Here is a 26,466-nt window from a genome sequence, read left to right on the forward strand (position 1 = left end):
CATATTATAGTTATTATAAATTCTTCACTTGTTACACGATCAAAATATTCTCAAATCACAGATATTCTTAGCGTTTATATAAAAACAACAAAACATAAAAAAGAAAAACTTAGAAATGTAAAAATACAATCAAAGACCAATGTTTCCATCGGCGAGTATATCTACATAATATTACATCATAATAATGATGAAACTAATATTATAATGTACACACATAATGACGCGGAATAATAATAAAATAAACGAAGACATATATTATACGTCTGAAGAATAAAATAATTGATTTATGTAATCATAAAAAATAAATGAATATTAGTTTTAATTTTTGCTCCCTAATTCCAACGACGGTCGCAAAGTTAGGCAACCTTCGACCCAAAAGTTTGGCCTGTCCAACATCCTTTGCCATAAGGCGGTTTCTTTTTCGTTGGAATCCATCCATTCGACGGGTTTACCATCACACATACCTGAAAACATTTTTTTTTTAATTTGCATAAAAAAAACAATTGGTCAGTATTTTCGTATTTATAAGTATAGCATAAGAGCTATTTCTTTATAGATTTATTAACCAAACCTAAATTCGTTTTACGTTTCACCAATATTTCATATTGCACATTTAGGGGTTAGTGCATACAATATTACTATATAATATAAAGAAATAATAATTTGGAACATTTTAAAGTATTTGAGGACACCAAGAAAACGTATAGATTAGAATACATGATTGGTATTATCACGTTATTACAAGTTATAATTAAAAATTGTTTTGCGTGAACTAGCATCACTCATATCAAAATATGGAATGATTAAATTGTTATTTCATAAATTTTATAACAAAATATGGAATGCTACAAATAAATTCATGGTTACCATGATTATAAATTCGCACAAGGAGTGATAAGGTCATACGAATTGAAAAAATGGTACATTATTTGTTGCACGAGATACATATATGATATTATAAAATATAATTGAGATATGTATGAATGCATTGAACTGATTTTTTATAAATATAAATAAATATGGTATTATTTTAATTTCTGCATAGAAACCTTCATATAGCAGAACTAACAAATAAAAATGTTATAGGTAACTTTATGAGAATTTACATTCACACAAAAAAAAACAACCGATCACATAATTTCTAAGTTAATTAACGCGTAAATATACAAATTAATTGAGCATTTTGAAGAAAATAATACGAGTTGATAATGAAATTATTTCATATTTCCTTAGCTATATCACTAATATTATTTTTTTTAAATACTTTATCTGAATTTTAACACTAAATGTTCTTAAATAAATAAAAACATATTTTACTATTAATTTATCATTTTGTTGTTATTTTTTCTTAAAGCAAGTTGAAGAAAATATATAGGGATATAATACATTTTCTTGGAACCTCTACATTAAATAAATATAATACAAACTAAATCTTAAAAATCATTTTACTCTACGATACTGTCTTTAAACTTTCAAATCTAATAAAAAAAAGCATTTGATCCTTTATGAATGTGAACACTACAAAGTGGCATGTTTAGCTCGCCTATATAGGGTTTTTAGAACTCCGTAGTACGTGACGTCTTCTTCAATCGATAATTATTATTGTCCATTACGTTTTCAACGTGTCATCGTCGTTGACACGCCTACACTGGTCGAACAGGTGAATATTACTGTTATCATTATTATGGCGTATACGTTCTATTATATTGTGAATTGTGATATTGTGGCTAGAAAACACCGATGATAATAACAATAATTATTGCCATCATAACGGAGTAAGAGAGAGAGAGAGAGAGAGAGAAAGAGATTATACGTCTTAAAACCCGTTCTACGCTTCTACGTGATTACAACAGTCAACTCTCAAGATATCATTAACATTACAGAATAAAAGTTCGTTGTTAAAATTGGTTGTCGGGTTGGATTGATGATTGTTATGGCATATCTTTCCTACCAATGATGGTTTGTCATAAACTAGCAACATATTCCGATGTGGTTTTTATCAACTATATTTATTAATATAATAATATTATCATCGTGACTATTTTAAATTGTATGAAATTTTTTCTAAAAAAATTAGTGATTTGTTAATTAAAAAATCAATTACCAGAGCCCAATGATAGACGGACACCTCCCAAAAATTCATTGCTGCCTAGCCGGTCGTGGTCCCAAACCGTCAGTTCCAGACTCCGCTCAGCTAATTCGTCTGGAGAAACATCTCGGTACGTTAAGGTTTGGTTCCAGCTTGGGTTGCACGTCTTTCGGACCACATTCGTCTTTTGCTTAGAACTGCGACCCTTATCGGGTAATAAATAACTGGAAAAGAGAGTAAATTAGTACAAATGATAAAGACTAAAACTATATACATGAAGGGTGCATATTTTACTATTGTAATTTAATAATAACACTAATCGTATCATTTCGACGGTGGCATTTAAAAAATTATAATATCAATCATAATTATCACCTTTTACAAAATGGATCGGATGAGCCGTTAGACTTAATCGCTTGAAGGTTCTTTGCATCTTTTACTAGCAGAAGAAATGTGCCCTTGGCGCGTTTTTTTGAATTCGGATCGGGTGGTATACACTTCAGGCCGACGATAATTTCACCTTTGTTACTGACACACATATCATCTAAAGGTTCTATCTGTAACATATAAAATCGCAGTTATAAGATACCGGTCTTTATTGGTTATATACATGGTATATTATACCATGGTTATATATTTTAATAAAATAATGCTCACTCGTTCCTGAAGTGGGTAGAGCTTAGGCGACGGATCATCAAATATTTTGTTCTCTAGAGGAAGTTGGACTTCGCCTAAGAAGTTATTGCGTCCAAACATGTCTGAGTGCCAAACGCTTAACCATAATGTTCTGCTGTTGAGCTCTTCCAAGGATAGACTGTATTTGAGTACCTCATCAAAAATCGGGTTCATCGTGTGTTTTTTCACTCGAGTCTTTCTTTTTCCAGCTTTGGACTTATCGGGTAATAGGTACACTTTTACATAACTAACAAGAAAAAAACGATACATACAACGGTTATTGATTGTATTTTCGAGGTTAAACTATTTTTTTAAATAAATTTAATGAAAACTAACTTAGAATTTAAGAAAAATATTTCATTAACTGTAAGTAATAATGAGCTTGAATTTTTAGCATAAAATAAAAGTCAATAATTAGGAAAAAATCTAAATTTATCATATGAGCATAATTATATAATGTTCAATAACGACTTATTTTGATAGTATTCGTTAAAAGAATCAAATAAATATTAAAATTAAAGCTATTGTAACCAAATATTTACTTAAAAGTAAAATTATAATTATTATAATTATTTTTAATATTTCAAGCAATTTCAAGGTAAATTTCATGGTAAAAATGTCACTAGTTTACAAGGCGTAAGAAATTTTTCTGTGAAGAAAAATGTTGTATTTTAACCACCCTTTATATAAAAATAAAATTTAAACAATAAAAACGCTGTCTATAGTATCTCATGAATTACAGAAGAAACGTTATGATATGATCATCGTACTTACGGGTCAGATCTGTTTCTTTTAGGATCAGCAGCTGCTAAGTCGCGACAATATTTGATGTTAATCTCGAACTGTGCAGCTTTATAATTGTATTGAAGACCAAACTCCACCTCACCTCTGATAGGTACCGAGCCGTACCTGCCCTCTCCGGCACCAGAGTACACGGATGCCATAGAATCGCTTCTAGCCTAGGAATAAATAAAAACGATTGTTTAAATAATAATGGACTTTGGACATTCAATTATATGATAAATAACATTGATGTCTAAATTTGTTTTCGAAACTGCAGCACTATACATGTGACCAAGTCTTTGAATACATACGAAATGAAATTGATTTACTTTCGGAAGATTTGAATAAAGTACTAAATTCACAATTGCCTAAACTAAATATCTCCTTTGAAAGTAAGATTAGGATGTTATCATAAAATCGTTCGTGGACCGATGAAGACGTACAAGAACCAATTCTATAGGCCAGATAAATTTGTCGTGACAGTGTGACAGTGACAGACAATAATTTGAAGTAATAATTACTTCAGTTTACACACACACACATACATTTGGTGACGTGAATTATTATATACTAGACGTTACTTTAGATTCATTGATCGTTGTATATGACATTTTTTTTGTTATATTTTAGGACGTACAAAATGCGTTTACTGTACGAATGCTTTACTATCTTCATCCCAGTTAAAAATAAATCAGGAAATTTGTTTAGTAATACTTGGAAGTACTCAAACCCACAATAATACTATAAAGGTACCCGTTTTTAAAGTATAATCGCGTAATGACTATATTATAAATGCCCTGGAATCAGCTGACTCGTTAATACGCGCCACTTTCATTAACGGGGTTTAAACGGGCGAGAGTTAATAAAATTATAATATATATATATATATAAATATACATACATATATACATAAATACAGCCTAAATGTTTATTATTATTATTTATTAGACGGTATCTCCGAGTTTACCGAGAGAATTAAAGAACCACGATAAAGAAAAATGGGACAGAGGTGGTGGCGGTAGTTATAGTAAAATAAACGGTGGCGCAGCTACGCGATTAAATTAAATATACGACCGCAGATTTCGGGTTCTGGCCACAACACACGAGGCGTTGTATTATTTTTCAAATACATTAAACGTCTAGTATAACAATCTCGCGAAAGCGAGGAAAATAATAATTTAATAATTTGAAACATTTTGCGGTGAAAACTACTAGCGGTGATATACGGGATGAGTTTCTTAGCTGTAGCAATAAACTCACAATCATATAATAATGAAATGTATAAAAGTTTAAGTTTAGAGTGTATACCTGTATATATATACATAGTATGTATGTAAACAAAAAATGAATCCGTATACCGTTTATCAAACGGCGAAATAGGAGATGGAAAACCTTGAAAGTTGTGTTGATTTCGTTTCACGAGGAGAAAAATAATAAAAGCCTTCGAATAAACTCAAGTTGCGTTGAACGCATAAATTAACATAAAAAAAAAAATTAATAGTCTTGCTGAAAAATTCTGTGTAAAATAAAACAAACGATGAAAACACGTAATCGTATATATTTCGAGGGAAAATCAAAAGTGAAGATAGAATACCATGGTGTTCTATCGTATCAACTGATAATTTGTATTGTTTAAAATTCACGTGTTGTTTGGTAAAAGTATAGTGAAAGAAATAAAAACAGCAAGGGCGTGTGAAGCGCGCGTATACCCACTGAAAACGTATAATTTTACTCAGTATAGGCAAGAATGCAGTTTGTTGGTTTGGATTAAATTTACAAATAAGATAATTATAACTGTGACCCAATGTAAATGCTTTGTTTTTAATATAATAGTTTTAAGTTTGCGTTTGATAATATTTATAATTAAGCAAATTATTATATAGTAAAATTAAAAAATAACACAAGTGTAGTTATAATGTTTATACATTTATAATTAATAAATACTTAATGGATAAGTTGACTTTGATATAATTACTAATTGTGTGTCTTTTTCCCTACAGTTTTCTTGAAAACTGATTGTTCTTTTATTTAATCTGTGTTAAATTTCTAATCTCTCCAAAAATCTTTATAGTTGGATATTTAAAAATAAAACATATCATATGAAACAAATTAATGGATCTCAATTTCCTAGATCCGTGATTTAGAATTTAAAGTATTGCTATTACGATGTTCTATTTGTTAACGTATATAGATTATAAAGGCTAATTCGCATTAAAAATAACTCGCTGCGAATAACTCACACCAACCGCAAAAGTTTATGGACTTTTCTAATGAGAAAAAATTTTAACACCGAGAGCTCCGTCCAAATAGCGCGGATTAACGTAAAACGCATTCATAATGATAAATACGATCTAAAGAATTTTCGAATGCGAAAAATCTTATTTTATTCTACATTATAAGTACAAGCTTTAGTAAGTATAGTTGACGCAACCACGAACCACTCACACAAATAGCCCAAAACGATGATTGATTCCCACCTTCTTATTTAATTTACACACATGTATTAAATCAATAAAGCCATAGCAATAAATTAACGAATCTTGCTAGGGAAAAATCCTAAGTTCTTTTTTACCACGGTTAATAATTTGGTATAATCATCCAATCAATTCATTCATAATACAATATATAACATTGAAGAAATACTTTTAAAAAGTATTAAGAATAGTAATATATTTAAATATTTGTGTAATGTATTTTAAATACTTTTAAGTTTAAAAATAGTAATAATAATAATAATAAGTACTGTTGTACAATTTTTTTACCAAGTCTCTTACGTGCCTATACGGTTTACAATGATTGTGAACATTTTTAGTCTAAAGGATAATTTATTCATTATAATGGAAATAATGAACAATGAACATATAATTATATATAGTTATATATATATATATATATATATATATATATATATATATATATATATATATATATACATATATATGAGCATATAATACTATATGTTAAATAATTTTTCATTGCATTTTATAAGCATTTAAAGATATTTTGTTTATCTTAAGGGGGTTACAAAGGTATATTTTTAAAGAGTTCATTTTAAATAATATAAATAGGGCATGATTAATTGGTAATACTTGTATTAGATAACAAAATATTTATATATCATCAAACACTTTAAATGATAATAATTTTAAAAAGGATTTTATACTCGAAAAAGTATTTAAATACTTTACAATTCTAATAACTGTATATAAGTATAATATAATAAACACTTTAATGGTGATACGATGCACTAGAGTTGTAAAAAATACATACAGTAAGTAGTAATAATATACGATTTTAATGTGTACATAATACATATACAGTTCATAATTTAATTTCAGTGCTCTTAAACCTTTATTTAAAAAAAAAAAAAAAAAAAACTTACTACTCCCAGCGAAGAGCTACTTCTGTGCGACAACTTTTCCATCTCGTCTTCAGGTTTTGAACAAAACGCTGAATTAGTTAAAAGTTCCGAACCACTGATACCACTACATGCTATTGTCGTCCTGCAGTCGTTGTCGTTACCCGTAGCACCTGCATATAGAAATGAAAACAATGTTAATACTATTCTTATAGCTCCGTCTTCTTTGAGATATTATTGCGCAGAAGTATTTTGTTCACCCTGAAAGCCGCTAAACGTTTAATACTTTTAAGTTATAACCGCCATTTAAAGCCATTTTACGAGTAATAGTCACACTACTTTGTTTAATGATTATTCATTGTTGGTACTGATATTACTGCGGGTTTCAATCATAATTTTTAAAAATGTTTATCATATACCTATCTTATGCTACATACAAACATTACAAACACATTACATTAACAACACAAGTTAAGAAAATAAATTTCTGTTTCTATAATAAAAAATACTATATAATTTATGTATAGACCTTAGTATGAAAAATACAATTGATTTATTTCAATAACCTACATAATAGTATTGATTCATAATACATCACCACAATAATTGTATACGTTCAATATTATAAAACAGTGTCGGTTTTCGTTCATTTTATTATGGTTGACGGTCATGTTGAGAAATAGTTTACAATGAGAAACGTAATACATTTTATATCACAATAATTATATTTAATGTTTACATAGATATCCTGTGCCATTAAAACGTTGCTTTTTTATAATATGATTAAAATTGAAAAGCTACTAATGGAATAAATTTAATATGATAATTGCTAAAAATTCTTCGGTATGATAGCTGTAATTTGATTATAAAACTGTTCTAACCATATATTAATACGGAGTTAAAAAGTTTAAGGAAAGTATTTGAGATGACATAATATTATTATCGCGTACAAAATTGAAATCTATATTGCTAGCACTCTACCGGAGAAATACACGATTCGTAAAGTAAGCATCGTAATGGTATACTAACATTGCAGGATGGGGTTTTTTCGATCACAAAATAGGCAATATATTTTTCGAGAATTATTAAAATATTTCAACTTTTAATCACATATTGTTTTACATTTTTTAATAAATCTAATAGTTTAGTAAGATTACTTAAATACAAATTCAAACCTAATAAGCTTGCCTGATTTACGACAAGATAAATAATCACCCTATATAATAGTATAATACGCACGTCATTAAATATACTTCATTATACACCTATTATACATGTACGATGTACGATTCTGTTTTATTGCGAAACATACATTACCGTTACGAATAATACGAGTATATGCACACCAATATAATCATTAATATCATGTTGTTAGTGGTTACAATAATCAACGGGTTGGAACTCGGAGCGTTTCACCTCTTTTAATTAGCATTATGTGATGTCTATTAACTAATTAACTAATGCATCAATAAACATTGAACAGCATAACACACATAGCGTATGTATGTGTGTGTGTATTGTATACGTCATATTCATTCATCGTTTTTCTAATTTTGTTCAGCAGGTGAACTTATATAACGAACAACGACTGAATAATTGTAATGCCGAACTCCAATTTGGTAATTTCCACACGCACGTCACAAGTAGTTTTAGTTATTTATTTTTTATTTTCCAGGTGTTCTATTATTGTTTGCATGATTGATTCTTTTTAAGAACCCCTAAAAATAGTAGAAATTTATTTTTTACGTATTTTCAATTTTTCCAATATTTATTTTACAAGTAGATAAGTTTTAAATTAACAAAAGAAACTTAAAAAATTTAATTCGAACAAAATATGTATTATATTCGTTACAGGTATAGTATACCTGGTATACCTATTAAGTAAAGGTAATCGATGTACGGTTTTCTTCGATATTGTAGGCTCATTATTATATTATATCGTATTACATTAAACAAATCAGGTAATTAAATAATATTAAAATATAAAATAAGAACGATTATGACCATCTTATAAATATGTCAAGTTATGCGTATGTGTATAACATGAAGAAGCGCGAAAATAATTACGGTACCTAGCAGCAAATTATCACGTCTTCTCGTACAAAGCATCTTTTGAGTGTAAGGAAATACAGAGAAATCAAGGGCGATTGTAAACTCTCCTGGGTCTACTCCAGTACTACCTGACGGAAACGTGTAAACTCTCCCGGATTTATTCCTGTACTACCTAACGGAAACATGTAAACTCTCCCGGGTCTAGTAAAAATCATAAAATAAATTTAATATACATTTAAGTTGCGTTTAAAAATAGTCAATCATATATAATAATAACAATATAAATTAATGTCTTTAACTGCTATAAATATGATATTATAGTCAAAATACAATAAAAAATAAAATTTCAAAAAATCCAATATACATTTAAGTTTCTTTTAAAAATAGTCAATAATAATAATAATAATAATATAAGTTACAAATACAAAATATACGTAAAAATGTTAAAATCATTGTTTTTGATAATAAGAACATACAGATAATTCGTAGTGTAGCAATAACATTTCAAACAATTCGGGAGAGCTTACATACTTCCTACAGGTAACTATAAAGTTGACCCGGGAGAGTTTACACATTTACTACAGGTAAACATAATATTAACCCGGGAGAGTTTACAATAAAATCGGGAGAGTTTATCACCGCCCGAAATCAAATAGCTGATAAAAGTTTTCAAACGTTACATTATTTTACATGAAATGAGCATCGTATACTTTTAATGTTTATAATGCATATACAATTATAAACCGTGGCAACAGATAACAATAGGTACACAAAAATAGTTGAAGTCAAGCGAATTTTATTATTCCAAGTAAAATTTTAGTTGGTAGCTACATTATTGGACGACGATCAAAAGTGTACAATTCCCAGAAATAGTTTAAATAAAAAATAAATAATGACTTTCGCAGCAAATTATGTTTGTCATTATATGATACAAATTATATATATAAGTTAATGTTTCCATTCGGTAAAACTGAAAAAAGTATCTGAAGTAGGACACTGTGCCGTTCGACGAAATAACAAGAATTATTAAATAAATACCGATATTTTACTAGAATTATGATTAATAATACAATTATTGTAGGTTTAAGTACATATAATATACCTGATAATATTATATTCATTCTCTGCAACGAAACAACAGTACACATCCGTGCAAAGAAAAGGCGGCAGGTACGTAGGTATTACCATTGAGTATATATAGTATCTACATATATACTATATATTATACTCAATGGTATTACGTATGTTAATAAGTAATAACTGCTATAGTTCTAATTATTTAAATAATCGTCTAATATTCTTGATTTAAAAATGTTTGAGAACAAACATGTATAAATCGGACGATATTATATCATAACGTACAATATTTCACTACCGCGTCGACCTTCGATTTGATATTGAACACTACCATGGTCCGTACATATCGAACAATACAGATTTGAACTTGGTTTTTTGTAAGTATAATCCGTAAGAAAAAAAATCCGTAGCAAATCGAGTTTTCATTATATTTTATTGAATAAGTAGTTTTAACAACGAGAAGCCAATAACGCCATACGTATATATTATGACTATGGGTTTTATTCTGAGGTATTCTGAGGACGGATTAGGTACCTATTGAATGACGTCTAGCGAAATTTCTGTTACGCCGCACGATTTACTCGCACTACACTCGCGTTGACGTATTCGTTCTTCGTATATCATATTTGTGCAAATTCTTCAAGAAAACACGTTTAAAAATACTGAAAAAACGTGGCAGATTACTGTTTCTAACGGTTTTTACTGCTGATAAATCAAATATCGTTATATTATTATTTCATATATGATATACAATATACATATTATAGACGATAGTAATGTAAACCAAAATATAATTTACTTAGCAATTTTTTCTTTGTAAATATTGACTTTTGTGCCGTGATAAATAAATTGTTTATTGGTGACATTTTCGCAATCGAAGAAAACAGAAGTATCAATTTATTTTAACATCGTTTTTTTTTTAAACGCTCGAAACGCGCGTTCGGGCAAATTTCTCGATACCCATCATCCATATACATACATACACATCATATTATTCACTGTGCGCGTAATGACCATCGCCGTATATCAGACGACACGATTTTTTTTCATTGTCCCCATTGACTATAATATCCGCTCAGCAGCTGCTTTTTGCAGTGCGCATGGTCGTTTGTCGAATAAGTGCGAGAAAGTATAATTCCAGTATTTATAGTAAGTACGTACCTGAGAGTAAACTATAAAACGACAAGATCACATCATTAGTTAATTCATTTTATATCTATCACCACAATTATTTTGACGTATAGTGTATTTTTATATTATAATTTATAATATGTTTTGTTGTTTTAGATATTCGAGTTTATTAACAAAGTAAAATACAATCATAATTATTTGTGATGTTTTTTCGAAGATTTTTATTCGATATTTTAATAATAAAATAAGTATTTTGAAGTTGTTATTTTATATTAAATTAAACTAATTAAAGACCACGAATAACGTTTTATTTAAATTTGATAATAAATAAATTAACTTAAATACATTTTAAACAACAAAATTGTATTGAACATTCAAAACGTAAATTGAATATATTAGGTGTGTGTAGAACCGTAAGAACGGAGACAACGAATTACGAATGCATCATGTGAAACTCACCGCATCACTTATAAGATTTTAGTGATAAACACGTCTAACCAAAATTCAGAGTTAGATTTATTTAGTGTTTGGTGGTAAGGTATTATATCTGGAAACATAATAATAACAATAATATACATATGGGGTATTAAAGTAAATACAAAAAAGAGTAAATGAAAAAACGAATATGTCAATTGCGCTATAAATATCGCAAGTAGAAAAAAAATATTAAGAAATTCAAAAAGGTTATCATCAATTGAGCCAGAAATTTCAGATTTATTACAAATAAAAATCACAATTTATTTTATATAATATTTTCGAAATTTATTCTAATGTTTGATTTTATTTGAGTCTTAATAAGATGGAATTCTCAACAAGTTATTTTATAGTTTTTGATAATGACTTTTATAACGTTATAACTGATTACTGTAAACAGATTACGATTTATAACAATTTAGAAATTTTACACTTAAAAATTTCTATTTTTTTATTTATAATTAAAATAAAGTATCTAAAAATATTTTAACAAATATTTACGCTATAACAGCGATTCTTAACTTTTTGTAGATCACAGACCCCTGATCAAAGATTTTTTTAGAAATGACGGATGCTATGTCAATTTTTTTTCGAATACCTTTCTTTTACTATACTTCACGTATTGACGTATGTTATGTGTTAAGACTGCTGCGGACCCCCGACATGAGTATCACGGACTCCTCTAGGGAGCCGTGAACTACAGATTGAGAACCGCTGTGTTATATTTTCTTGGCACAATAGATGTATTTCTGATAAATCCACTGGCATAAAATATATATTTATTACAAGTAGTTTAGAAAAATCGACGCAATTGAAGAACACCAGAAAAAACTAAACAGTAAAAACAAATAATTAATGTCGAGATAACAACAGGGAAGTGATAATATCATAAAATAAAATAAAACATATTCAATTAACAAAGCGATATTTTGTTTATTGAATAAGAATATTATATATGTTTTTAACGTTTTCGTGAGATTTAATTACAAACAAGTATAATTTAAAAGTGAATCATGTTTACCAAAAATGTTATTATAATTTACTAAAGAACTATATCATTCAATCAAATTTTACAAAATTGATAGTTACCAATGAAGAATAATTAATTACATTTTTGTAAACTCTTGATAGCTGAATCTCGGATTTATTTAAACTTTAAAACACTAGATATCAGTGGCATCAGGTAATATAATTTGAAATCTTTAATTACTAAATAAGTTATCATAATATGTTATTGTATGAGGTAACATATGCATTGGTATTATTGGTATTATACATTATAATTTGATATATCAAAATATTTTTAAAACTAAACAGATCGTCAGGTAGCTGGATGTAGGTACGAGATATATGCATGTACTGCAATAAGAATAATATTAAAAAGCAACCATAGGACACTTTAAAAATTCTCGAGGGGTCGGGTTGTTTTTTTAAAAGTTCACAATAATTCATTATTTAATAACTATGTTCATTATAGTATTTAACAGTGCACACAAATATATACAGGCGTTAAAAAAGTTTGTAAACAACCATTAATCTAATTGGAAGTGATAAACGATAAAATTATATTATAATTAATGAGGTTATTAAATATTTTACATAATAAATTCCTATATAATAGTGTTATCTATTATTGCTCTATGTATGTATTAAAAGTAATTAAGAGTTTTTAAACTTTTTGAACACCTGATATATGGTTTGGAATCAATGAAAAACCGCGTTTGTTATTAATTATTATATTGTCATAGTATATAGATAATCTATAGTCTATATTATATAGAAATATAACTTATATATATAAATAGATTGGCCACGAAGTATTTTTGTCATTTCCGGAAATAACGACTTAGCCTACTTTGGAAAAATTTCAATGAAAGTTCACCAAATTTTAATGAAAACCTACTTAATAATTTTTATGAACCATCATTAATAAAACAAAATTAAAACTATTGTTTGGAAAATTAAGTAAGTATACATTGAAACATTTTTTTATAATACATTATTTTTATAATAATAAGAACATAAAAGAGATATAACAATGAATATTTTTATTTAACAATTCTTAATTATTTTTATTTTTGAAATTGATACTTTGCTTTTTAATTAGCGAATTATTTTATAATATCTTTAAATGATAATGAAACAAGAGGACTTGTCCTAATTGTTAAAATTGCTTAATTTCGAACAAGATGGTTCACGATAACAGAAACAACATGGGAATTGTTGAATTAAATTTAAACATTAATTCATTCATTCATAAATAGTACGTATACCTAACACGGTTGACATCCAGTATCTTGGTTTAGCGGTCTACATAGTCTACTTTAATATTTTATTATTATCAAAAACTGTTTTTTTATACAATGCATAAAAGACTTGAGGATTATTTAAAAAGAATTATCAGTCTATAAATTATAATGAATCAAAATAAATATATACATTATTATACAGTTATTTTTTGCAAATATAAAATAAGGAATTTTCTGCCCTCTGCATTTTGCTGCCCTAGGGTAGCTGGCTACTCTGCCTGTTGAGAAATTTTACTTTTTATTATTATAAAAAAAATAATTTTGTTTTGTTTAGTTAGCTCAGTGTTTTATTAATATGCATTCTCGTATGTGATTGCATTAATAATATCATAGTTGAAATAGTATTGCTTTTTTATAGATCTATGAATACTTGCATGTATGTTAGGTTTGTTTAAATTATTCGAGTGTTTGAATTTTTAATGCCATCTATAAATTTATACTAAATTAATAAAAACGAATAATATAATTTATAATATATTTTTAAATCACCTTACACAAATATTATTGTCCATTCAATTTTTAGTGAAGTACGCATACATCGCACAGAATAATTTGTATATTTTTCATAAATCGTTTTACTACGATTTGGAAACTCTTTCATTTTGAGGTGAAAAATGTCCGTCTTTCACTCGGGATATACCAGTATACCAAGTACCAACGTGTATATTATGTATATAAAGTGAAACAATATCACGAATATCCGTGACGTATAGCCATGTAGAATATAGATACTATTGTAGGTATACACATAGTCGTGGCGGAAATATGTGTGCAAAGTAAAAGTTGTTATTTGTGACGTTAAGACGCGGGATATTTTCTAAACGATGATAATCACAATAATACGCATTTTGTACAGGGTGTCTTGTTGAGATTGTTCCACTTCGATAATTTTTACCAAAATTAATATTAATGAAATCGGATTACCATATTATAGTCTATAGGAAACTAGTAACTACCAATATCTTAATAATTTCTACGACGTTTATAACATATATTATAATAGCACATACATGGAAAATATTTTTGACTTATTAAAATAAAATAATTAAAATATTTGTTGTATTTGCGTCTCATTGCGGGAACATCAAACACGAGTAAATGTAGGCAAGCGAATATAATATAATTATGAGGACTACTATCATGCTAACACGGTGCACATAAATTGCATATATACGTTATATAGAGTATTTCTAGTACTGTATAGTTTATGTGTATTATTCCTATACGAGTTATCGACCATAAACTTATGTCTATCATATAATATCCAATAAAAAATTCTATAGGTATGTAGTATGTACGTTGTATGGTTTACCACGTTTTACGTTCAAATAATTCAGTCTTAGCTATTTTCAAAATAAAGAGTACGACGGGTCTCCGTACAAATACAACTGATTTCTTCTGACTAAAGTTAAATTGATAATAAAAAATAAATTCAATCAAGTTTATATGTTCCGAAGGAATATACATATAACGATCAACAAGGAAAACCTTTACAACCAATTTTGTTCGACAAGTCTGCGGCATATCTTTCGACACAGCTAAGTAAAAATTCATTATTGCAAAGTTAATTCATATAATTATATACCGCACATTCAATAGGAAGTTTTAATCGCAGTTGTCTAATTCTACGTAGTACTTTAATTTACTATTTTTAAATAATATTATACAGTTAATGAGGCTAGAAATAAAATTATGCTTTTCTATTAAGTTGAATTGAATATGAATTGAAGTAATAATTTATAGAAAAGGTCAAAATTGATTTTTTTTTATATAATTGTTAAATAATATATTTTGCTAAGGTTAAAAATTCTAGAATTAAAAGGTTCTTCATTCAATACTCATCACTCATCTTGTCAATACTTTCAATAGATACTCCTCGTAGTTTATAATATTTATAAAATAACAGATTATTTTATTCAATAAGTGAAAAGTTATACATATATTATTTTTCTACTATCAACATCGAAATGTTTATAAAATAGTGACGATGTAACGCTTTGTGGAGAAACGGAATATGTAATTAAGTCAATGAATATAATTATTGATAAATAGGCTAGTTAAAGCAGTTTTACGCGTAGTAAAAAAAGTGAGATTATTAAACAATGTAGATGATGTATGAACTTTCTGAAATAATTAGTGATCTTCATTGCTGCTAAGTACATATAACATGAATATTAATTACCGGCTGTGTTATTTCTATGGGAGATTTTTAATATTATATCTAAATTCTAAATAGTATTTATCATTCAACACGTGTAATTGTTATTATTATATACAGTGTGTTTTTTACGAATATGATCTAAAGAAAAAATGTGTTACGATATACTTGTAACAGTCGTAACATACCACGAATAAATAGCATAATATATTACGTATATTGCGTTACACATGTGCGATCGTATGCATCGCGAATTTAACATATTTTTTGTTTTAAATGCAAATACAGTGATCAGCTGTGTAACGATATATAATACCTACGTTCGACCAATGAACATTATACAATAGACGGTCGTTTTTGAAATGTTATCGCCGAAACGATGAAGCATATTATATTATAAGACAATACAAATACCGATTGCAAGATCAAAAGAAAGTGAAATCATGCGCTAGTGTGCAGATTTTTATAAAATAACGTTGTCTTCGACAGAAGAAATTCTGGGAGGGACGAGAGATTGTCGGTGTAGGTATATTTTAAGGTTGTCTATAAAATAAATTTGTACTCCGCGTCCACATCATAATATGTACGGTTTCAAACCTATCATATTATTTAATTAACTTGTCATTTTAACACGTTCGATTTAATGTGCAATAACTTATAAAATTTAGTATTAAAAATATTTTTTGAGAAGAACAAAATTTATTCTGGAAAAACTGTTATTTTTCATTTAAAAAATAGTTCTTTCTAAGTAAACGGTTTCAGTTCCTGTACGTCAATACTGCGTATTAAAGATAGAATATTGACCAAAATCCGCTTTACAACGAGATCGTTTTTTTAATTTATCGTCATCAATTTTAAGATTAATAGATAGGTATAAGATAAATAGTACCGTAATTACACGTCTGTAGTCTAGAAGAAATATTCTTAACAATCCAATAGGAGGAAAAAGGTCTCAGCATGTACAGTAGGTAAGTATGATACTATAAAATTCGAATGCATAATATATTATTGTATTATGTGTAGTTATATTTAATACGTATCGTTGGCAGATGATTTATTCATTCCCGAGGACACTGATTGAGCAAACATCTTATAGTTTAATCGTGGTATTCAAAAAAGACCTTGGTGACGACGACCCTATTCGGTCGGTGGGGAATTTTCAATGTCGCACGGTGGTCATCAAGGCATTATCTATATCTACCAACCCACCACTAGTATTATCAAACTATACTGGACACCCGTTAAAGACACACACACACACATACACACACGATTAGTCGATGATGTGGGTTACAAGGTCGTCGGCCTCCACACGCGGTACTCGGTGAAACTGAAAACGTTCTGCTGTATATTATATGCGGGTATATTGCGGCTTTCACTGCACCGTGCATAAATATAATAAAATATTTAACTTGTGGTCGCCAAGATTTGCAGCCGCCTAAGAACACGGCGGCGGTGGATTTAAACGACGATTCGATAAGTCGGATTGTGCACATCCGTTTCGTTAATGTTATATCGTCCGTATAGACATAATATGGCCGTTTGATTTTTACCACGTTACACTCACACGATTTCCAGTTCATCTACACCGCAACTTTAAGTACACGTAACCGATCAAGAGAAAATTATCGATATAATTCGAGACTCTTTTTTTAAGTTAAAGACTATTACATGACGGATTTGGCGAAATTTATTGAAATGTGTCTTCTGTGACACGAATGAATATTATGTAGATTGTATAAAAATTTCAGAAATTATAAATCGTTTTCCTGGTTTGTGTTTTCAACATCCCAACATAACGGATACATTCTAGTGATAGACAATATGGAGAAATTTATATTTTTAACTTTAATCAGCGTAAAAACAATAAGCCATTTAAAAACGGTTGTGTATGTGAAGCGCTTTTAACTACGTGTGCTACATTGTCAAATTCTAATAAATACACGTATTTTGTTTGGCTGAAGAAATGGCACAGACAATGATTACTAATTTTCATATATCTTGGTGATTTTATAGATAATATTTATCTTTTAAAAATGAATCAAGTTATTATAATTTCCAAGTTATGAAACTTACGGAATAAAGCAAAGAGATCGAAATCAGTTATAAAATAGCAAATTATTTGTACACCGATTGTTAAGCTTTTGATAAAAAAAAAAAATGTTATAATATAAACCGTTTATCTGCTTATAGATTTAAACGTGTACTATGTTGTATATTTTGTATTCACGAGGACTATGAAAGCTATAAAAATTTCAATCTCACAGATGTATGACAGTTTGAATGTGGTGATAGTGAATTATTATAAATGTATTAAACACAAGTATAGCTACTAATTATTTTCTATTAAACTGTGTTTTTTACAACAAATATTGTTATGAATACATGACAAAAAATCATTGAATATTTAAGCGATTATATTTAAAATAGTTTTTAAATAATATCTACATAAAATATGAACTACTTATAATCATTGATAATTATTTTCGAAGAATATCATAATATATAAACAATATACTCAAAGTATTTAACATACATATATTATAATGAATAAATTAAAAATGTTATTTGCATTTATTTGTTATTAATACTTTTTCTTTATTGTTAATCAAAGAAATCTCCATTCATACATATAAAATTTTACGACTCCAACCGGAAAAAGAATAGTAATTATAAATACATAAAAACAACAAGTACTTGTATGAAAATAAAATAATATAGTTAATGTCTTTTTTATGAAATACAGTCATCTACGTTATTATGTGTGTATATTTATTATTTACCTTTGTAATATAATGATACATTTATGAATAATTCAAAAGCATTGTTTTCTTAATACTTTTTTTTTTTAAATTAAGCTATTTAATTAATAACTCTGCAATTAAAAATATTATCTTGTGCGGTTTTACTAAAAGACAAAGAATTAATAAACATTTAGTGACTAGGTAATTTACCTGTATAATTTTTTTTAATTTAAGATTTTAGGTAAAAGGATAAAAATCAGTTAAGGTAAACAACAAAGTATAAGTTATTGGAAAATTATATTATAGTTTCATACGCTTAAGTAAATGCAATTTCCTATTTAGAGTTTTTGATAATGATATAGTTAACCGTATTAATCTGAAGCTGTTAAACCACTTATAAGTTATAACTGGGGTTTGGAAGTTGTAGGGACTAAAAAAGGCAAAATATGCACAAAAAAATTATAAAATATGCATTAAAAATTATGTTAAATATATAAATTAATAAAGTAATAATATACATAAAAACTATTTATAATTAAAAAGAAATTTATAACTGGTTTTTAATAAAATTAAAAATAGTTTTTCAATAATTTTGAAATTACGATAAATACTTTTATTGAAAATGTTGAGTTTTATATTCAGTATTAATTAAAATATACAGGTTAAAAAAGAAAAAAATCAATTTTTTTTTTAGAAAAATATGAAATATGCATAATATGCGTATAAAATCAATGAAATATGCACTTTTTTTAGCTAAAATTGACAAAATATGCAAAATATGCATTTTTAATTTTCAATGTTTTAACTCTCTATTGTACTGTTTAGATTTCTAGTTTGGTCTGCTATAAATTGAGAGCATACAGAACAAAATGCAATTTCTACAACTTTCGAGCTCTAATTATAACCATATAATACGAACTTAAGTACAATAACTGATCATTGAAATTACGCACTATGGTGTTTCAAACATGAAATGCATAATCGAGTATATTATTATAAAAAAATTTTAAAGTCGAAAATGATGCGTAACTGTAAATGTTTGCTGTATAAAGGCAAAATATACCCGAATAAGTGTATAACTAACAATGTTCCACAATGAAGCAAAATAGTTATTACCCAATTTACGAACAAGAAAAAACATTTTATTATCTAAGGTAAATGGCAATTTTTAATATTAAATATGTAAATTAATACATATTTAATTAATGTACAGACGGTAAAAGTAAAAAAAATATATAATAAAAATGAAAACTCTATAATAATATCAAATAAAGATCATTCTACATTTCTATGTGTATTTGTCAACACTCAATTGATTTTCTTAAATAGCACATACACAAAATATAATATTAGTTTTAACTTTAGAAAAAACCGATTTTACTAAAATAACATAAGAAATATGAAAATGAGAATACATAAAGAAATCCTTCCAGTCGGTTGTCCATTACCTTTTACTTAATTTGTGTGACTTTCGATTGTACTTATATAGTTATATATGTAAATATTCGGTAAATATCCAGCGAAATTAGAAGTGCCAGAGGAAGAAGGCGCGTGCATTTACCGTTATCGAGTACTATCAGTGTCCATTAGCGGTCAATTGTGTATATAATACGTAATATAACAGGTATAATGATGATGCATTATGCATGTAGATCATTTTCTGGCAATGATTTTTGGACCAACTGCAGTTCTGTTTAGAGTGTATATACATTCAATACCTAGATAGTTCTAAATTTGACAATATAAATAGCGTGCGCGTGATGTCTGTCTATCTGCAGCAGTATAATACTATAATATACTATTATATACGTTCATTGTATACACGGTAACGTAACCGTGTAATTATAATTACTCTAGTTCCGGAGTGCATATATCGCCGTTCTGTGTGACGTCTACCTAATATATAGTGCTCGCGTGGTACATAGTTATTCGGATATCGATATTGTCGTCGACAACTTACATATATATATATATAGCTATAGAGGTGTAAAAAAAAGAGTATAAGTTCAGCACTAATGGAAATGTGGTTATAAATTGCAATTCGCATGGCGTTCACAACTATCTGACAGAATGAAAACCGACGTCTTATATGAATTCAAAATAATCCGAGTTTTACTTGTTTATTGTTTAAAGCCTAAAAGTTTCAAAAACAGTTTTCCTTCTTTATTACTTGAGGTACCGTATATTTATCAACGTAAGAAATAGTTATGTGACCATTGATCATGCGAGAACCGATATTATTTGCACTATTAGACTTTAACAGGGTACCTATGTCCTATACAATCTGCCAAATTCTCAAAACGTTCGAATGAGGACTGTTTTTTATTCACCACGCACCACCCATAATCTCTATATTAATTCAAACTTCATATTCATATGCTATTAGCGATTTGTAAATACATAAAAGACAGGCCCGAAACTCGACGATCTAAATAACGAGTTGTAACACTTCAAATCGGCCAAGTTTCTTATCTCTCGTTGGACCAATGACTTTACTTGGCGGTTATTCGCTTTTTGTTTACATATTACATATGCTACATGTAATAAATGTATCATAGGGTATTTTTGTCCAACGCACTCGCCTACATGTCTCATGATCATGTGTTTTTATACGATAGTATGTTTTACATAATTGTTATCAGGCAGTCAACCTTACACAACGATGCTATAGTTATACACTTATGTATATCATTATCTGGACATAGAAAAAAATAAATCGCTCAAATACCAGCAGCCAAACGTTTACGCGCGCATACGTCTTCTCTTACGGTTTTAATACTGTGTAGAATTTAATATATTATTACGAACGCGGCGACGGTAGTACATTTAACGTGAATGACGAAAATATAATATTAAAATAATATCCAGCTCGAATGAACAAATTTCACTGTATATAATATGTTTACGGATAGAACGTGAATCACTACATACATCCTGGTAATATCCTTTCTAATCGCATGTATTTTCATTGTACCTATACCAGCAGTAGTTGTGTTATAATATAATTACAATCTTTTAATCCCGGATTAATATTAACACAATATACGAAATCAGTGAAAGGGAAACGTGTATTTTAATATTGTATATTCTGGATAAATTTAGGTCATTGGTTGCCCGTTTGATAATAATTTTTCTTATATATTACTATTTTACGTATAAAGTAATTATGTATGAAACAATTCCGAATTGTATACCTACACAGTTAATATAATTTATAATATAATAATTGTTGTTTTAAAACGACAATATTGTTTATGTACTATTATGATTGCAAGAACCAATTATTTTAAATTATGATAGTTGATATTATAATACTATTTTCGATGCATATACGCAAAAATGTAATTTAGTTGCATCTAATGGGTCGCATCATTCATACAACCATGAGCTGGACAGACTTTGTTGTAATAATATGTAGTCGCCATTTGAATGGGCAATCAAACTATAAATACGTATTTTATTGAAGGATTACGGGGAACAAAAATATTGGACAATTTCAAAACATTTCCCGTCGAATGATTCTCATGTTGTGTTAGATGGCGTTAAAATATGAAGGTATATTACGCACACTAGAATAACTAGTCGTATGGTAATACGAATGTATACATGTGGGACGATTTGTTCATGGTTATTATTAAGTTATCATTTTCACGGACGGATACATTTTTGAGTTTTTTCTTAATTTTTTTTTTTTAAGCAAGATTAATAGGTAGCACCCAGTAAATTAATTGGTAGTAAACATTCAACCACATTGTAATATAATATATTAATCACAAAGAATTCGTTGGATATCAATTAATGCGAGGGGTAAATGGGAAGAAATAAGTTATTATCGTCATACAACTTGTATACACGCATACATACTCGTATCTTACTCGTGTCTCACTAGCTGTTTAGTATCACAGATAACGATTATCTAATTTGTCGTCGGAAAGGTAAGATGATATTATTATATTGTTTGTCGTAGTTATTATAAATTTATAATTGCATCAAATTATCATCGGCCACATGATTGCTGGATAATTTTCTCATACAACAAATAATAGTAATAAAAAAAATAAAATAATTTTACGATATTATTGACGTATAATTAATTGTGTGTACGAATTTTATAAATTGTGCGAATTTTTTTGGTATAAAAAGATATCCGTGAAAATATCATATTTGCTACGATATAGATACTTCAAGAGTTTGATTCAAACTGTAGGTATACTCTGGAAAAATACAGTATATCAGTTATTAATACAGAACAACTGAGTAAATAGTTTAGTTACCTATCATCTGTACACCTCTATAATGGATTTGCTTAAACTATTTATGCAATAAAAAGAGTATTGGCAGATACTATAGAAATCGCAAACATATTCACTTAAAATTTAATTAACAATATCTTACTAACACGATAGCGGGTTCGTCATTTCCGTCATAATACATGCATGGTTTGAAAAAATATACGATTAACAAGACCTTGAAGAACGCACACATGTTAGATAGTTTCGCTAAAATTGTTATATTCTTGATTGAAATACGCACAAATGTATGCGGTCGATGATATAATATTTGAAGTTAATATATGTACGTGACGAGTATATAATAATTAAACAATCGTTTAAGTTGTTGTAGACAAGAAACAACACACTATCGATAATAATAAGAAGATTAATTAATGAATATAATATACACTTTAACGTAGTACCAAATTATTATATCAATGTTTCTGTCAACACAACATTCAAGAGACTATCATCAAGCGTAAAAAATAAATTATATACAATTTTATCTGCTGCAGTAGTTAACATGAACTGAAGACTAGAGATTATGTATGTCGTCGAATTATGTGCATACATCATATACTAAAATATGGTTAGGATTTGTTTCGTTTGCATAAAGCAACGCGAAATCGAAAGTCTAAAAAAACGCCTACATAGATATGTAAAACATATTTTCATAGAAATAGTATATAATTTATTATGTATACAGTTTAGTAGTGTAATCCTCTTACAATTTACAGCGATTCTTTTATTTTTTTCTTTCATTAACAGAAAACTATTCGTAAACAAAACTTCTTATAATTATAATTGTACGACGTACGTTGTTTGTTTTTTTTTCAAGTCACTGACTATGCGTATTGTATTTTAACGTCACAGTTATAAGTTGCCGAGACATAATCAAGTGATAAATTATGAAAGTGACATGGTGTCTTAAACTATTCAGTCTCATGTAGTTCAATATTGTTCACATTGAAAATCAATAGAGATAGTTAATCATATAATAGCCTACTGGGTTTTACACTCTGCTATAACACCCATTAATTACATTATTTTCCATTTGAACTATAATGCTATAATATAATACTATGCATTTTAAATTTATTTATTGCTTACAAGTGATTTTTGTTGAGATTTATTCATTCAAAATTGAAATATTTAAGTTAAATTTTTATACTTTTTTCTTCAGCACTTGTTAATATATTTGAGTGTTATGCAGTAAATGTATGCAAAAAAAAATCGCGTGAAATCCCACTAAATACTGTGATCAAGGGCGCTAAAACAGTGCTTAAGGGTGTTATAGTGTGAAAACGATTTGTCTTTGTGTTGTCGAATGACTAAGTAAATATTAAGGCGTCGTAAATGTATATAGATATTAGATATACATAACAAATAACATATATATTATTTGTAATGAATAGTAAAGTAAAAACGGAACAAAGAGAAATTTTCGAATATATGTATAATACACAAAAGTTAGATATAAACAATAAATAGACAAGTCAAAGACAAGTTTTATATATATATATTATTTTAATTTAAAATTACTTGTCGTTGACCACAAATATCTATGTGTGAGGTACTACAATAAACACGTGACACTCAGGAAAACATTAATTCGTAACATTTTAATTACGAGCGTTAAGTTTTTAATTAATTAAACGATAGACGATGACTGCGAAATATGATTTGCGTGTTAATGTGTTATGATCGAATATTATTAGATGTGAATATTATTATGTTTTAATTGTATATGTTGCTGAATTAGAAAAGACAAAAATAAATAAACTCATACATTAATTGTTAATCAATTTACTTTCATCAAATGAAAGTGTTGACATTAAACTTGTTTGTTCAACAATATAATATGCAACAACGATTATACTCAATAAATGCCCACTCATAATATGTTTACCATTAAACAGATTTTGATTAGAGAAAAATAAGTGCAATCTCTTAAATATCAGGCTATGTTTGATTATATTGCGAAATTTCGTGTTCTTTAGTATTAACCCAATTCTGTGAAACGTAGGTACAATAATGCCTTGAATAATACATAATATATTACATATTAAAAAAAATTGCATGCAATTGAGATTAAATATATAATAAATATGAATATCTATAGGTAAAAATGCGAATAACTGTTTTGTTAGATTATATTTTTTACTATATTTCATATTGATACGGTACTTTATTATGTACATGCATTTATATAAGCTTCAATCAATTATTTTTATTATTATAGCTAATATTTTACAACGCTTAAGAGTTATTTGAATTTTGAAACATTATTTAATATTATTTATGGACCTTAATTATAGAATAATTTCATATAGGTACTTATAATTAATGTAATTGTGTGTTTATGCAATTAAAAAATAACAACATTTTTTTAAACCGATATATGTTTTACGAATTATTTTATCATTGAAAGAGTGTATAAAATGCGAACCAACAAAAAATAGTAATTAAACATAATACACACATAACTATAGAAATTAGAAAAATCAATTAAAAAGTCATGAGTATTAGTATATGTTAAGTATTACAGTAGATATTAATCACGGATAATATATATTTTTTTTAAAGTAGGTTTTTTTATAAAACACTCATTGATAGTTTTTAATATCACTCGTGTTCGCATATATTAACATAGACTTTTATATAAGACCCTTTGTATTTTTCATTATTTTTTTTTTGTTAGATTACTTATATGAGACATGTACATTATTAATGGATTTTCATTAAGTAATAGGTTAAAATGTATATGTACCTACGTATATAAGTCAAACGGGGTAGATATAATGCTATATATATTAATAAGGGAAGCTTAACGAAGAAATAATAATAAAAATGATGTCATAACAAAATAAACAACAAAAAAAGGGCATGCATATAATAGTATAAAAAGGCAGTACTTGCGCATGAGTGTATTTACACCTGGTGTGTACACACACTCACATGCAACTGTTGACTTATTGCTCGTACACAAAACGCTCACTAGCACCTGGCAATATCATCAGCGACTCAGCAACGTAATATGTTTACGGTGTCATTGGTGTTTGAAACATTTGATGGGTAAAAAACAAAACCATCAATAACATAAATCAACAAAGTTCTACTGCAGATAATACGATATAATATAGAGCGAATCTATATAAGTGTGAATACGCGGGTCCTATCAATATGGGTATATAAGTCGTAGTAATCCAATGGACAAGTTAAACGTGCTTTTACAATAAATTACCTGTGTCTTCTTACAAAGAGAATCGATACTGAACAAACAAGTTACTTTATAGGTATAAAAACAGATAATTTATTGTAACCTATTGTTAACAATATTAT

The 26,466-nt window shown here is 27.8% G+C and overlaps 1 protein-coding gene across 2 annotated transcripts in view; it reads right to left on the minus strand.

Moving 5' to 3' along the window:
* Positions 1–252: 252 nt before the first annotated feature.
* The window catches only part of LOC112596897, a 61,838-nt gene continuing 35,624 nt past the window's right edge, over positions 253–26,466 (minus strand). For both annotated transcript variants that reach the window (XM_025342725.1, XM_025342726.1), the window contains 6 exons: positions 6,930–7,078; positions 3,539–3,723; positions 2,747–3,011; positions 2,465–2,646; positions 2,105–2,313; positions 253–464 (listed from right to left, as the gene is read on the minus strand). In XM_025342725.1, coding sequence (XP_025198510.1) covers positions 319–464; positions 2,105–2,313; positions 2,465–2,646; positions 2,747–3,011; positions 3,539–3,723; positions 6,930–7,078 — 1,136 coding nt within the window. In that variant the 3' untranslated portion in view covers positions 253–318. The remainder of the gene's footprint in view (positions 465–2,104; positions 2,314–2,464; positions 2,647–2,746; positions 3,012–3,538; positions 3,724–6,929; positions 7,079–26,466) is intronic.

The sequence above is a fragment of the Melanaphis sacchari genome, unplaced genomic scaffold, assembly GCF_002803265.2.
Source record: "Melanaphis sacchari strain LSU unplaced genomic scaffold, SCAv2.0 Contig36_pilon_pilon, whole genome shotgun sequence".
Lineage (NCBI taxonomy): Eukaryota > Metazoa > Arthropoda > Insecta > Hemiptera > Aphididae > Melanaphis > Melanaphis sacchari.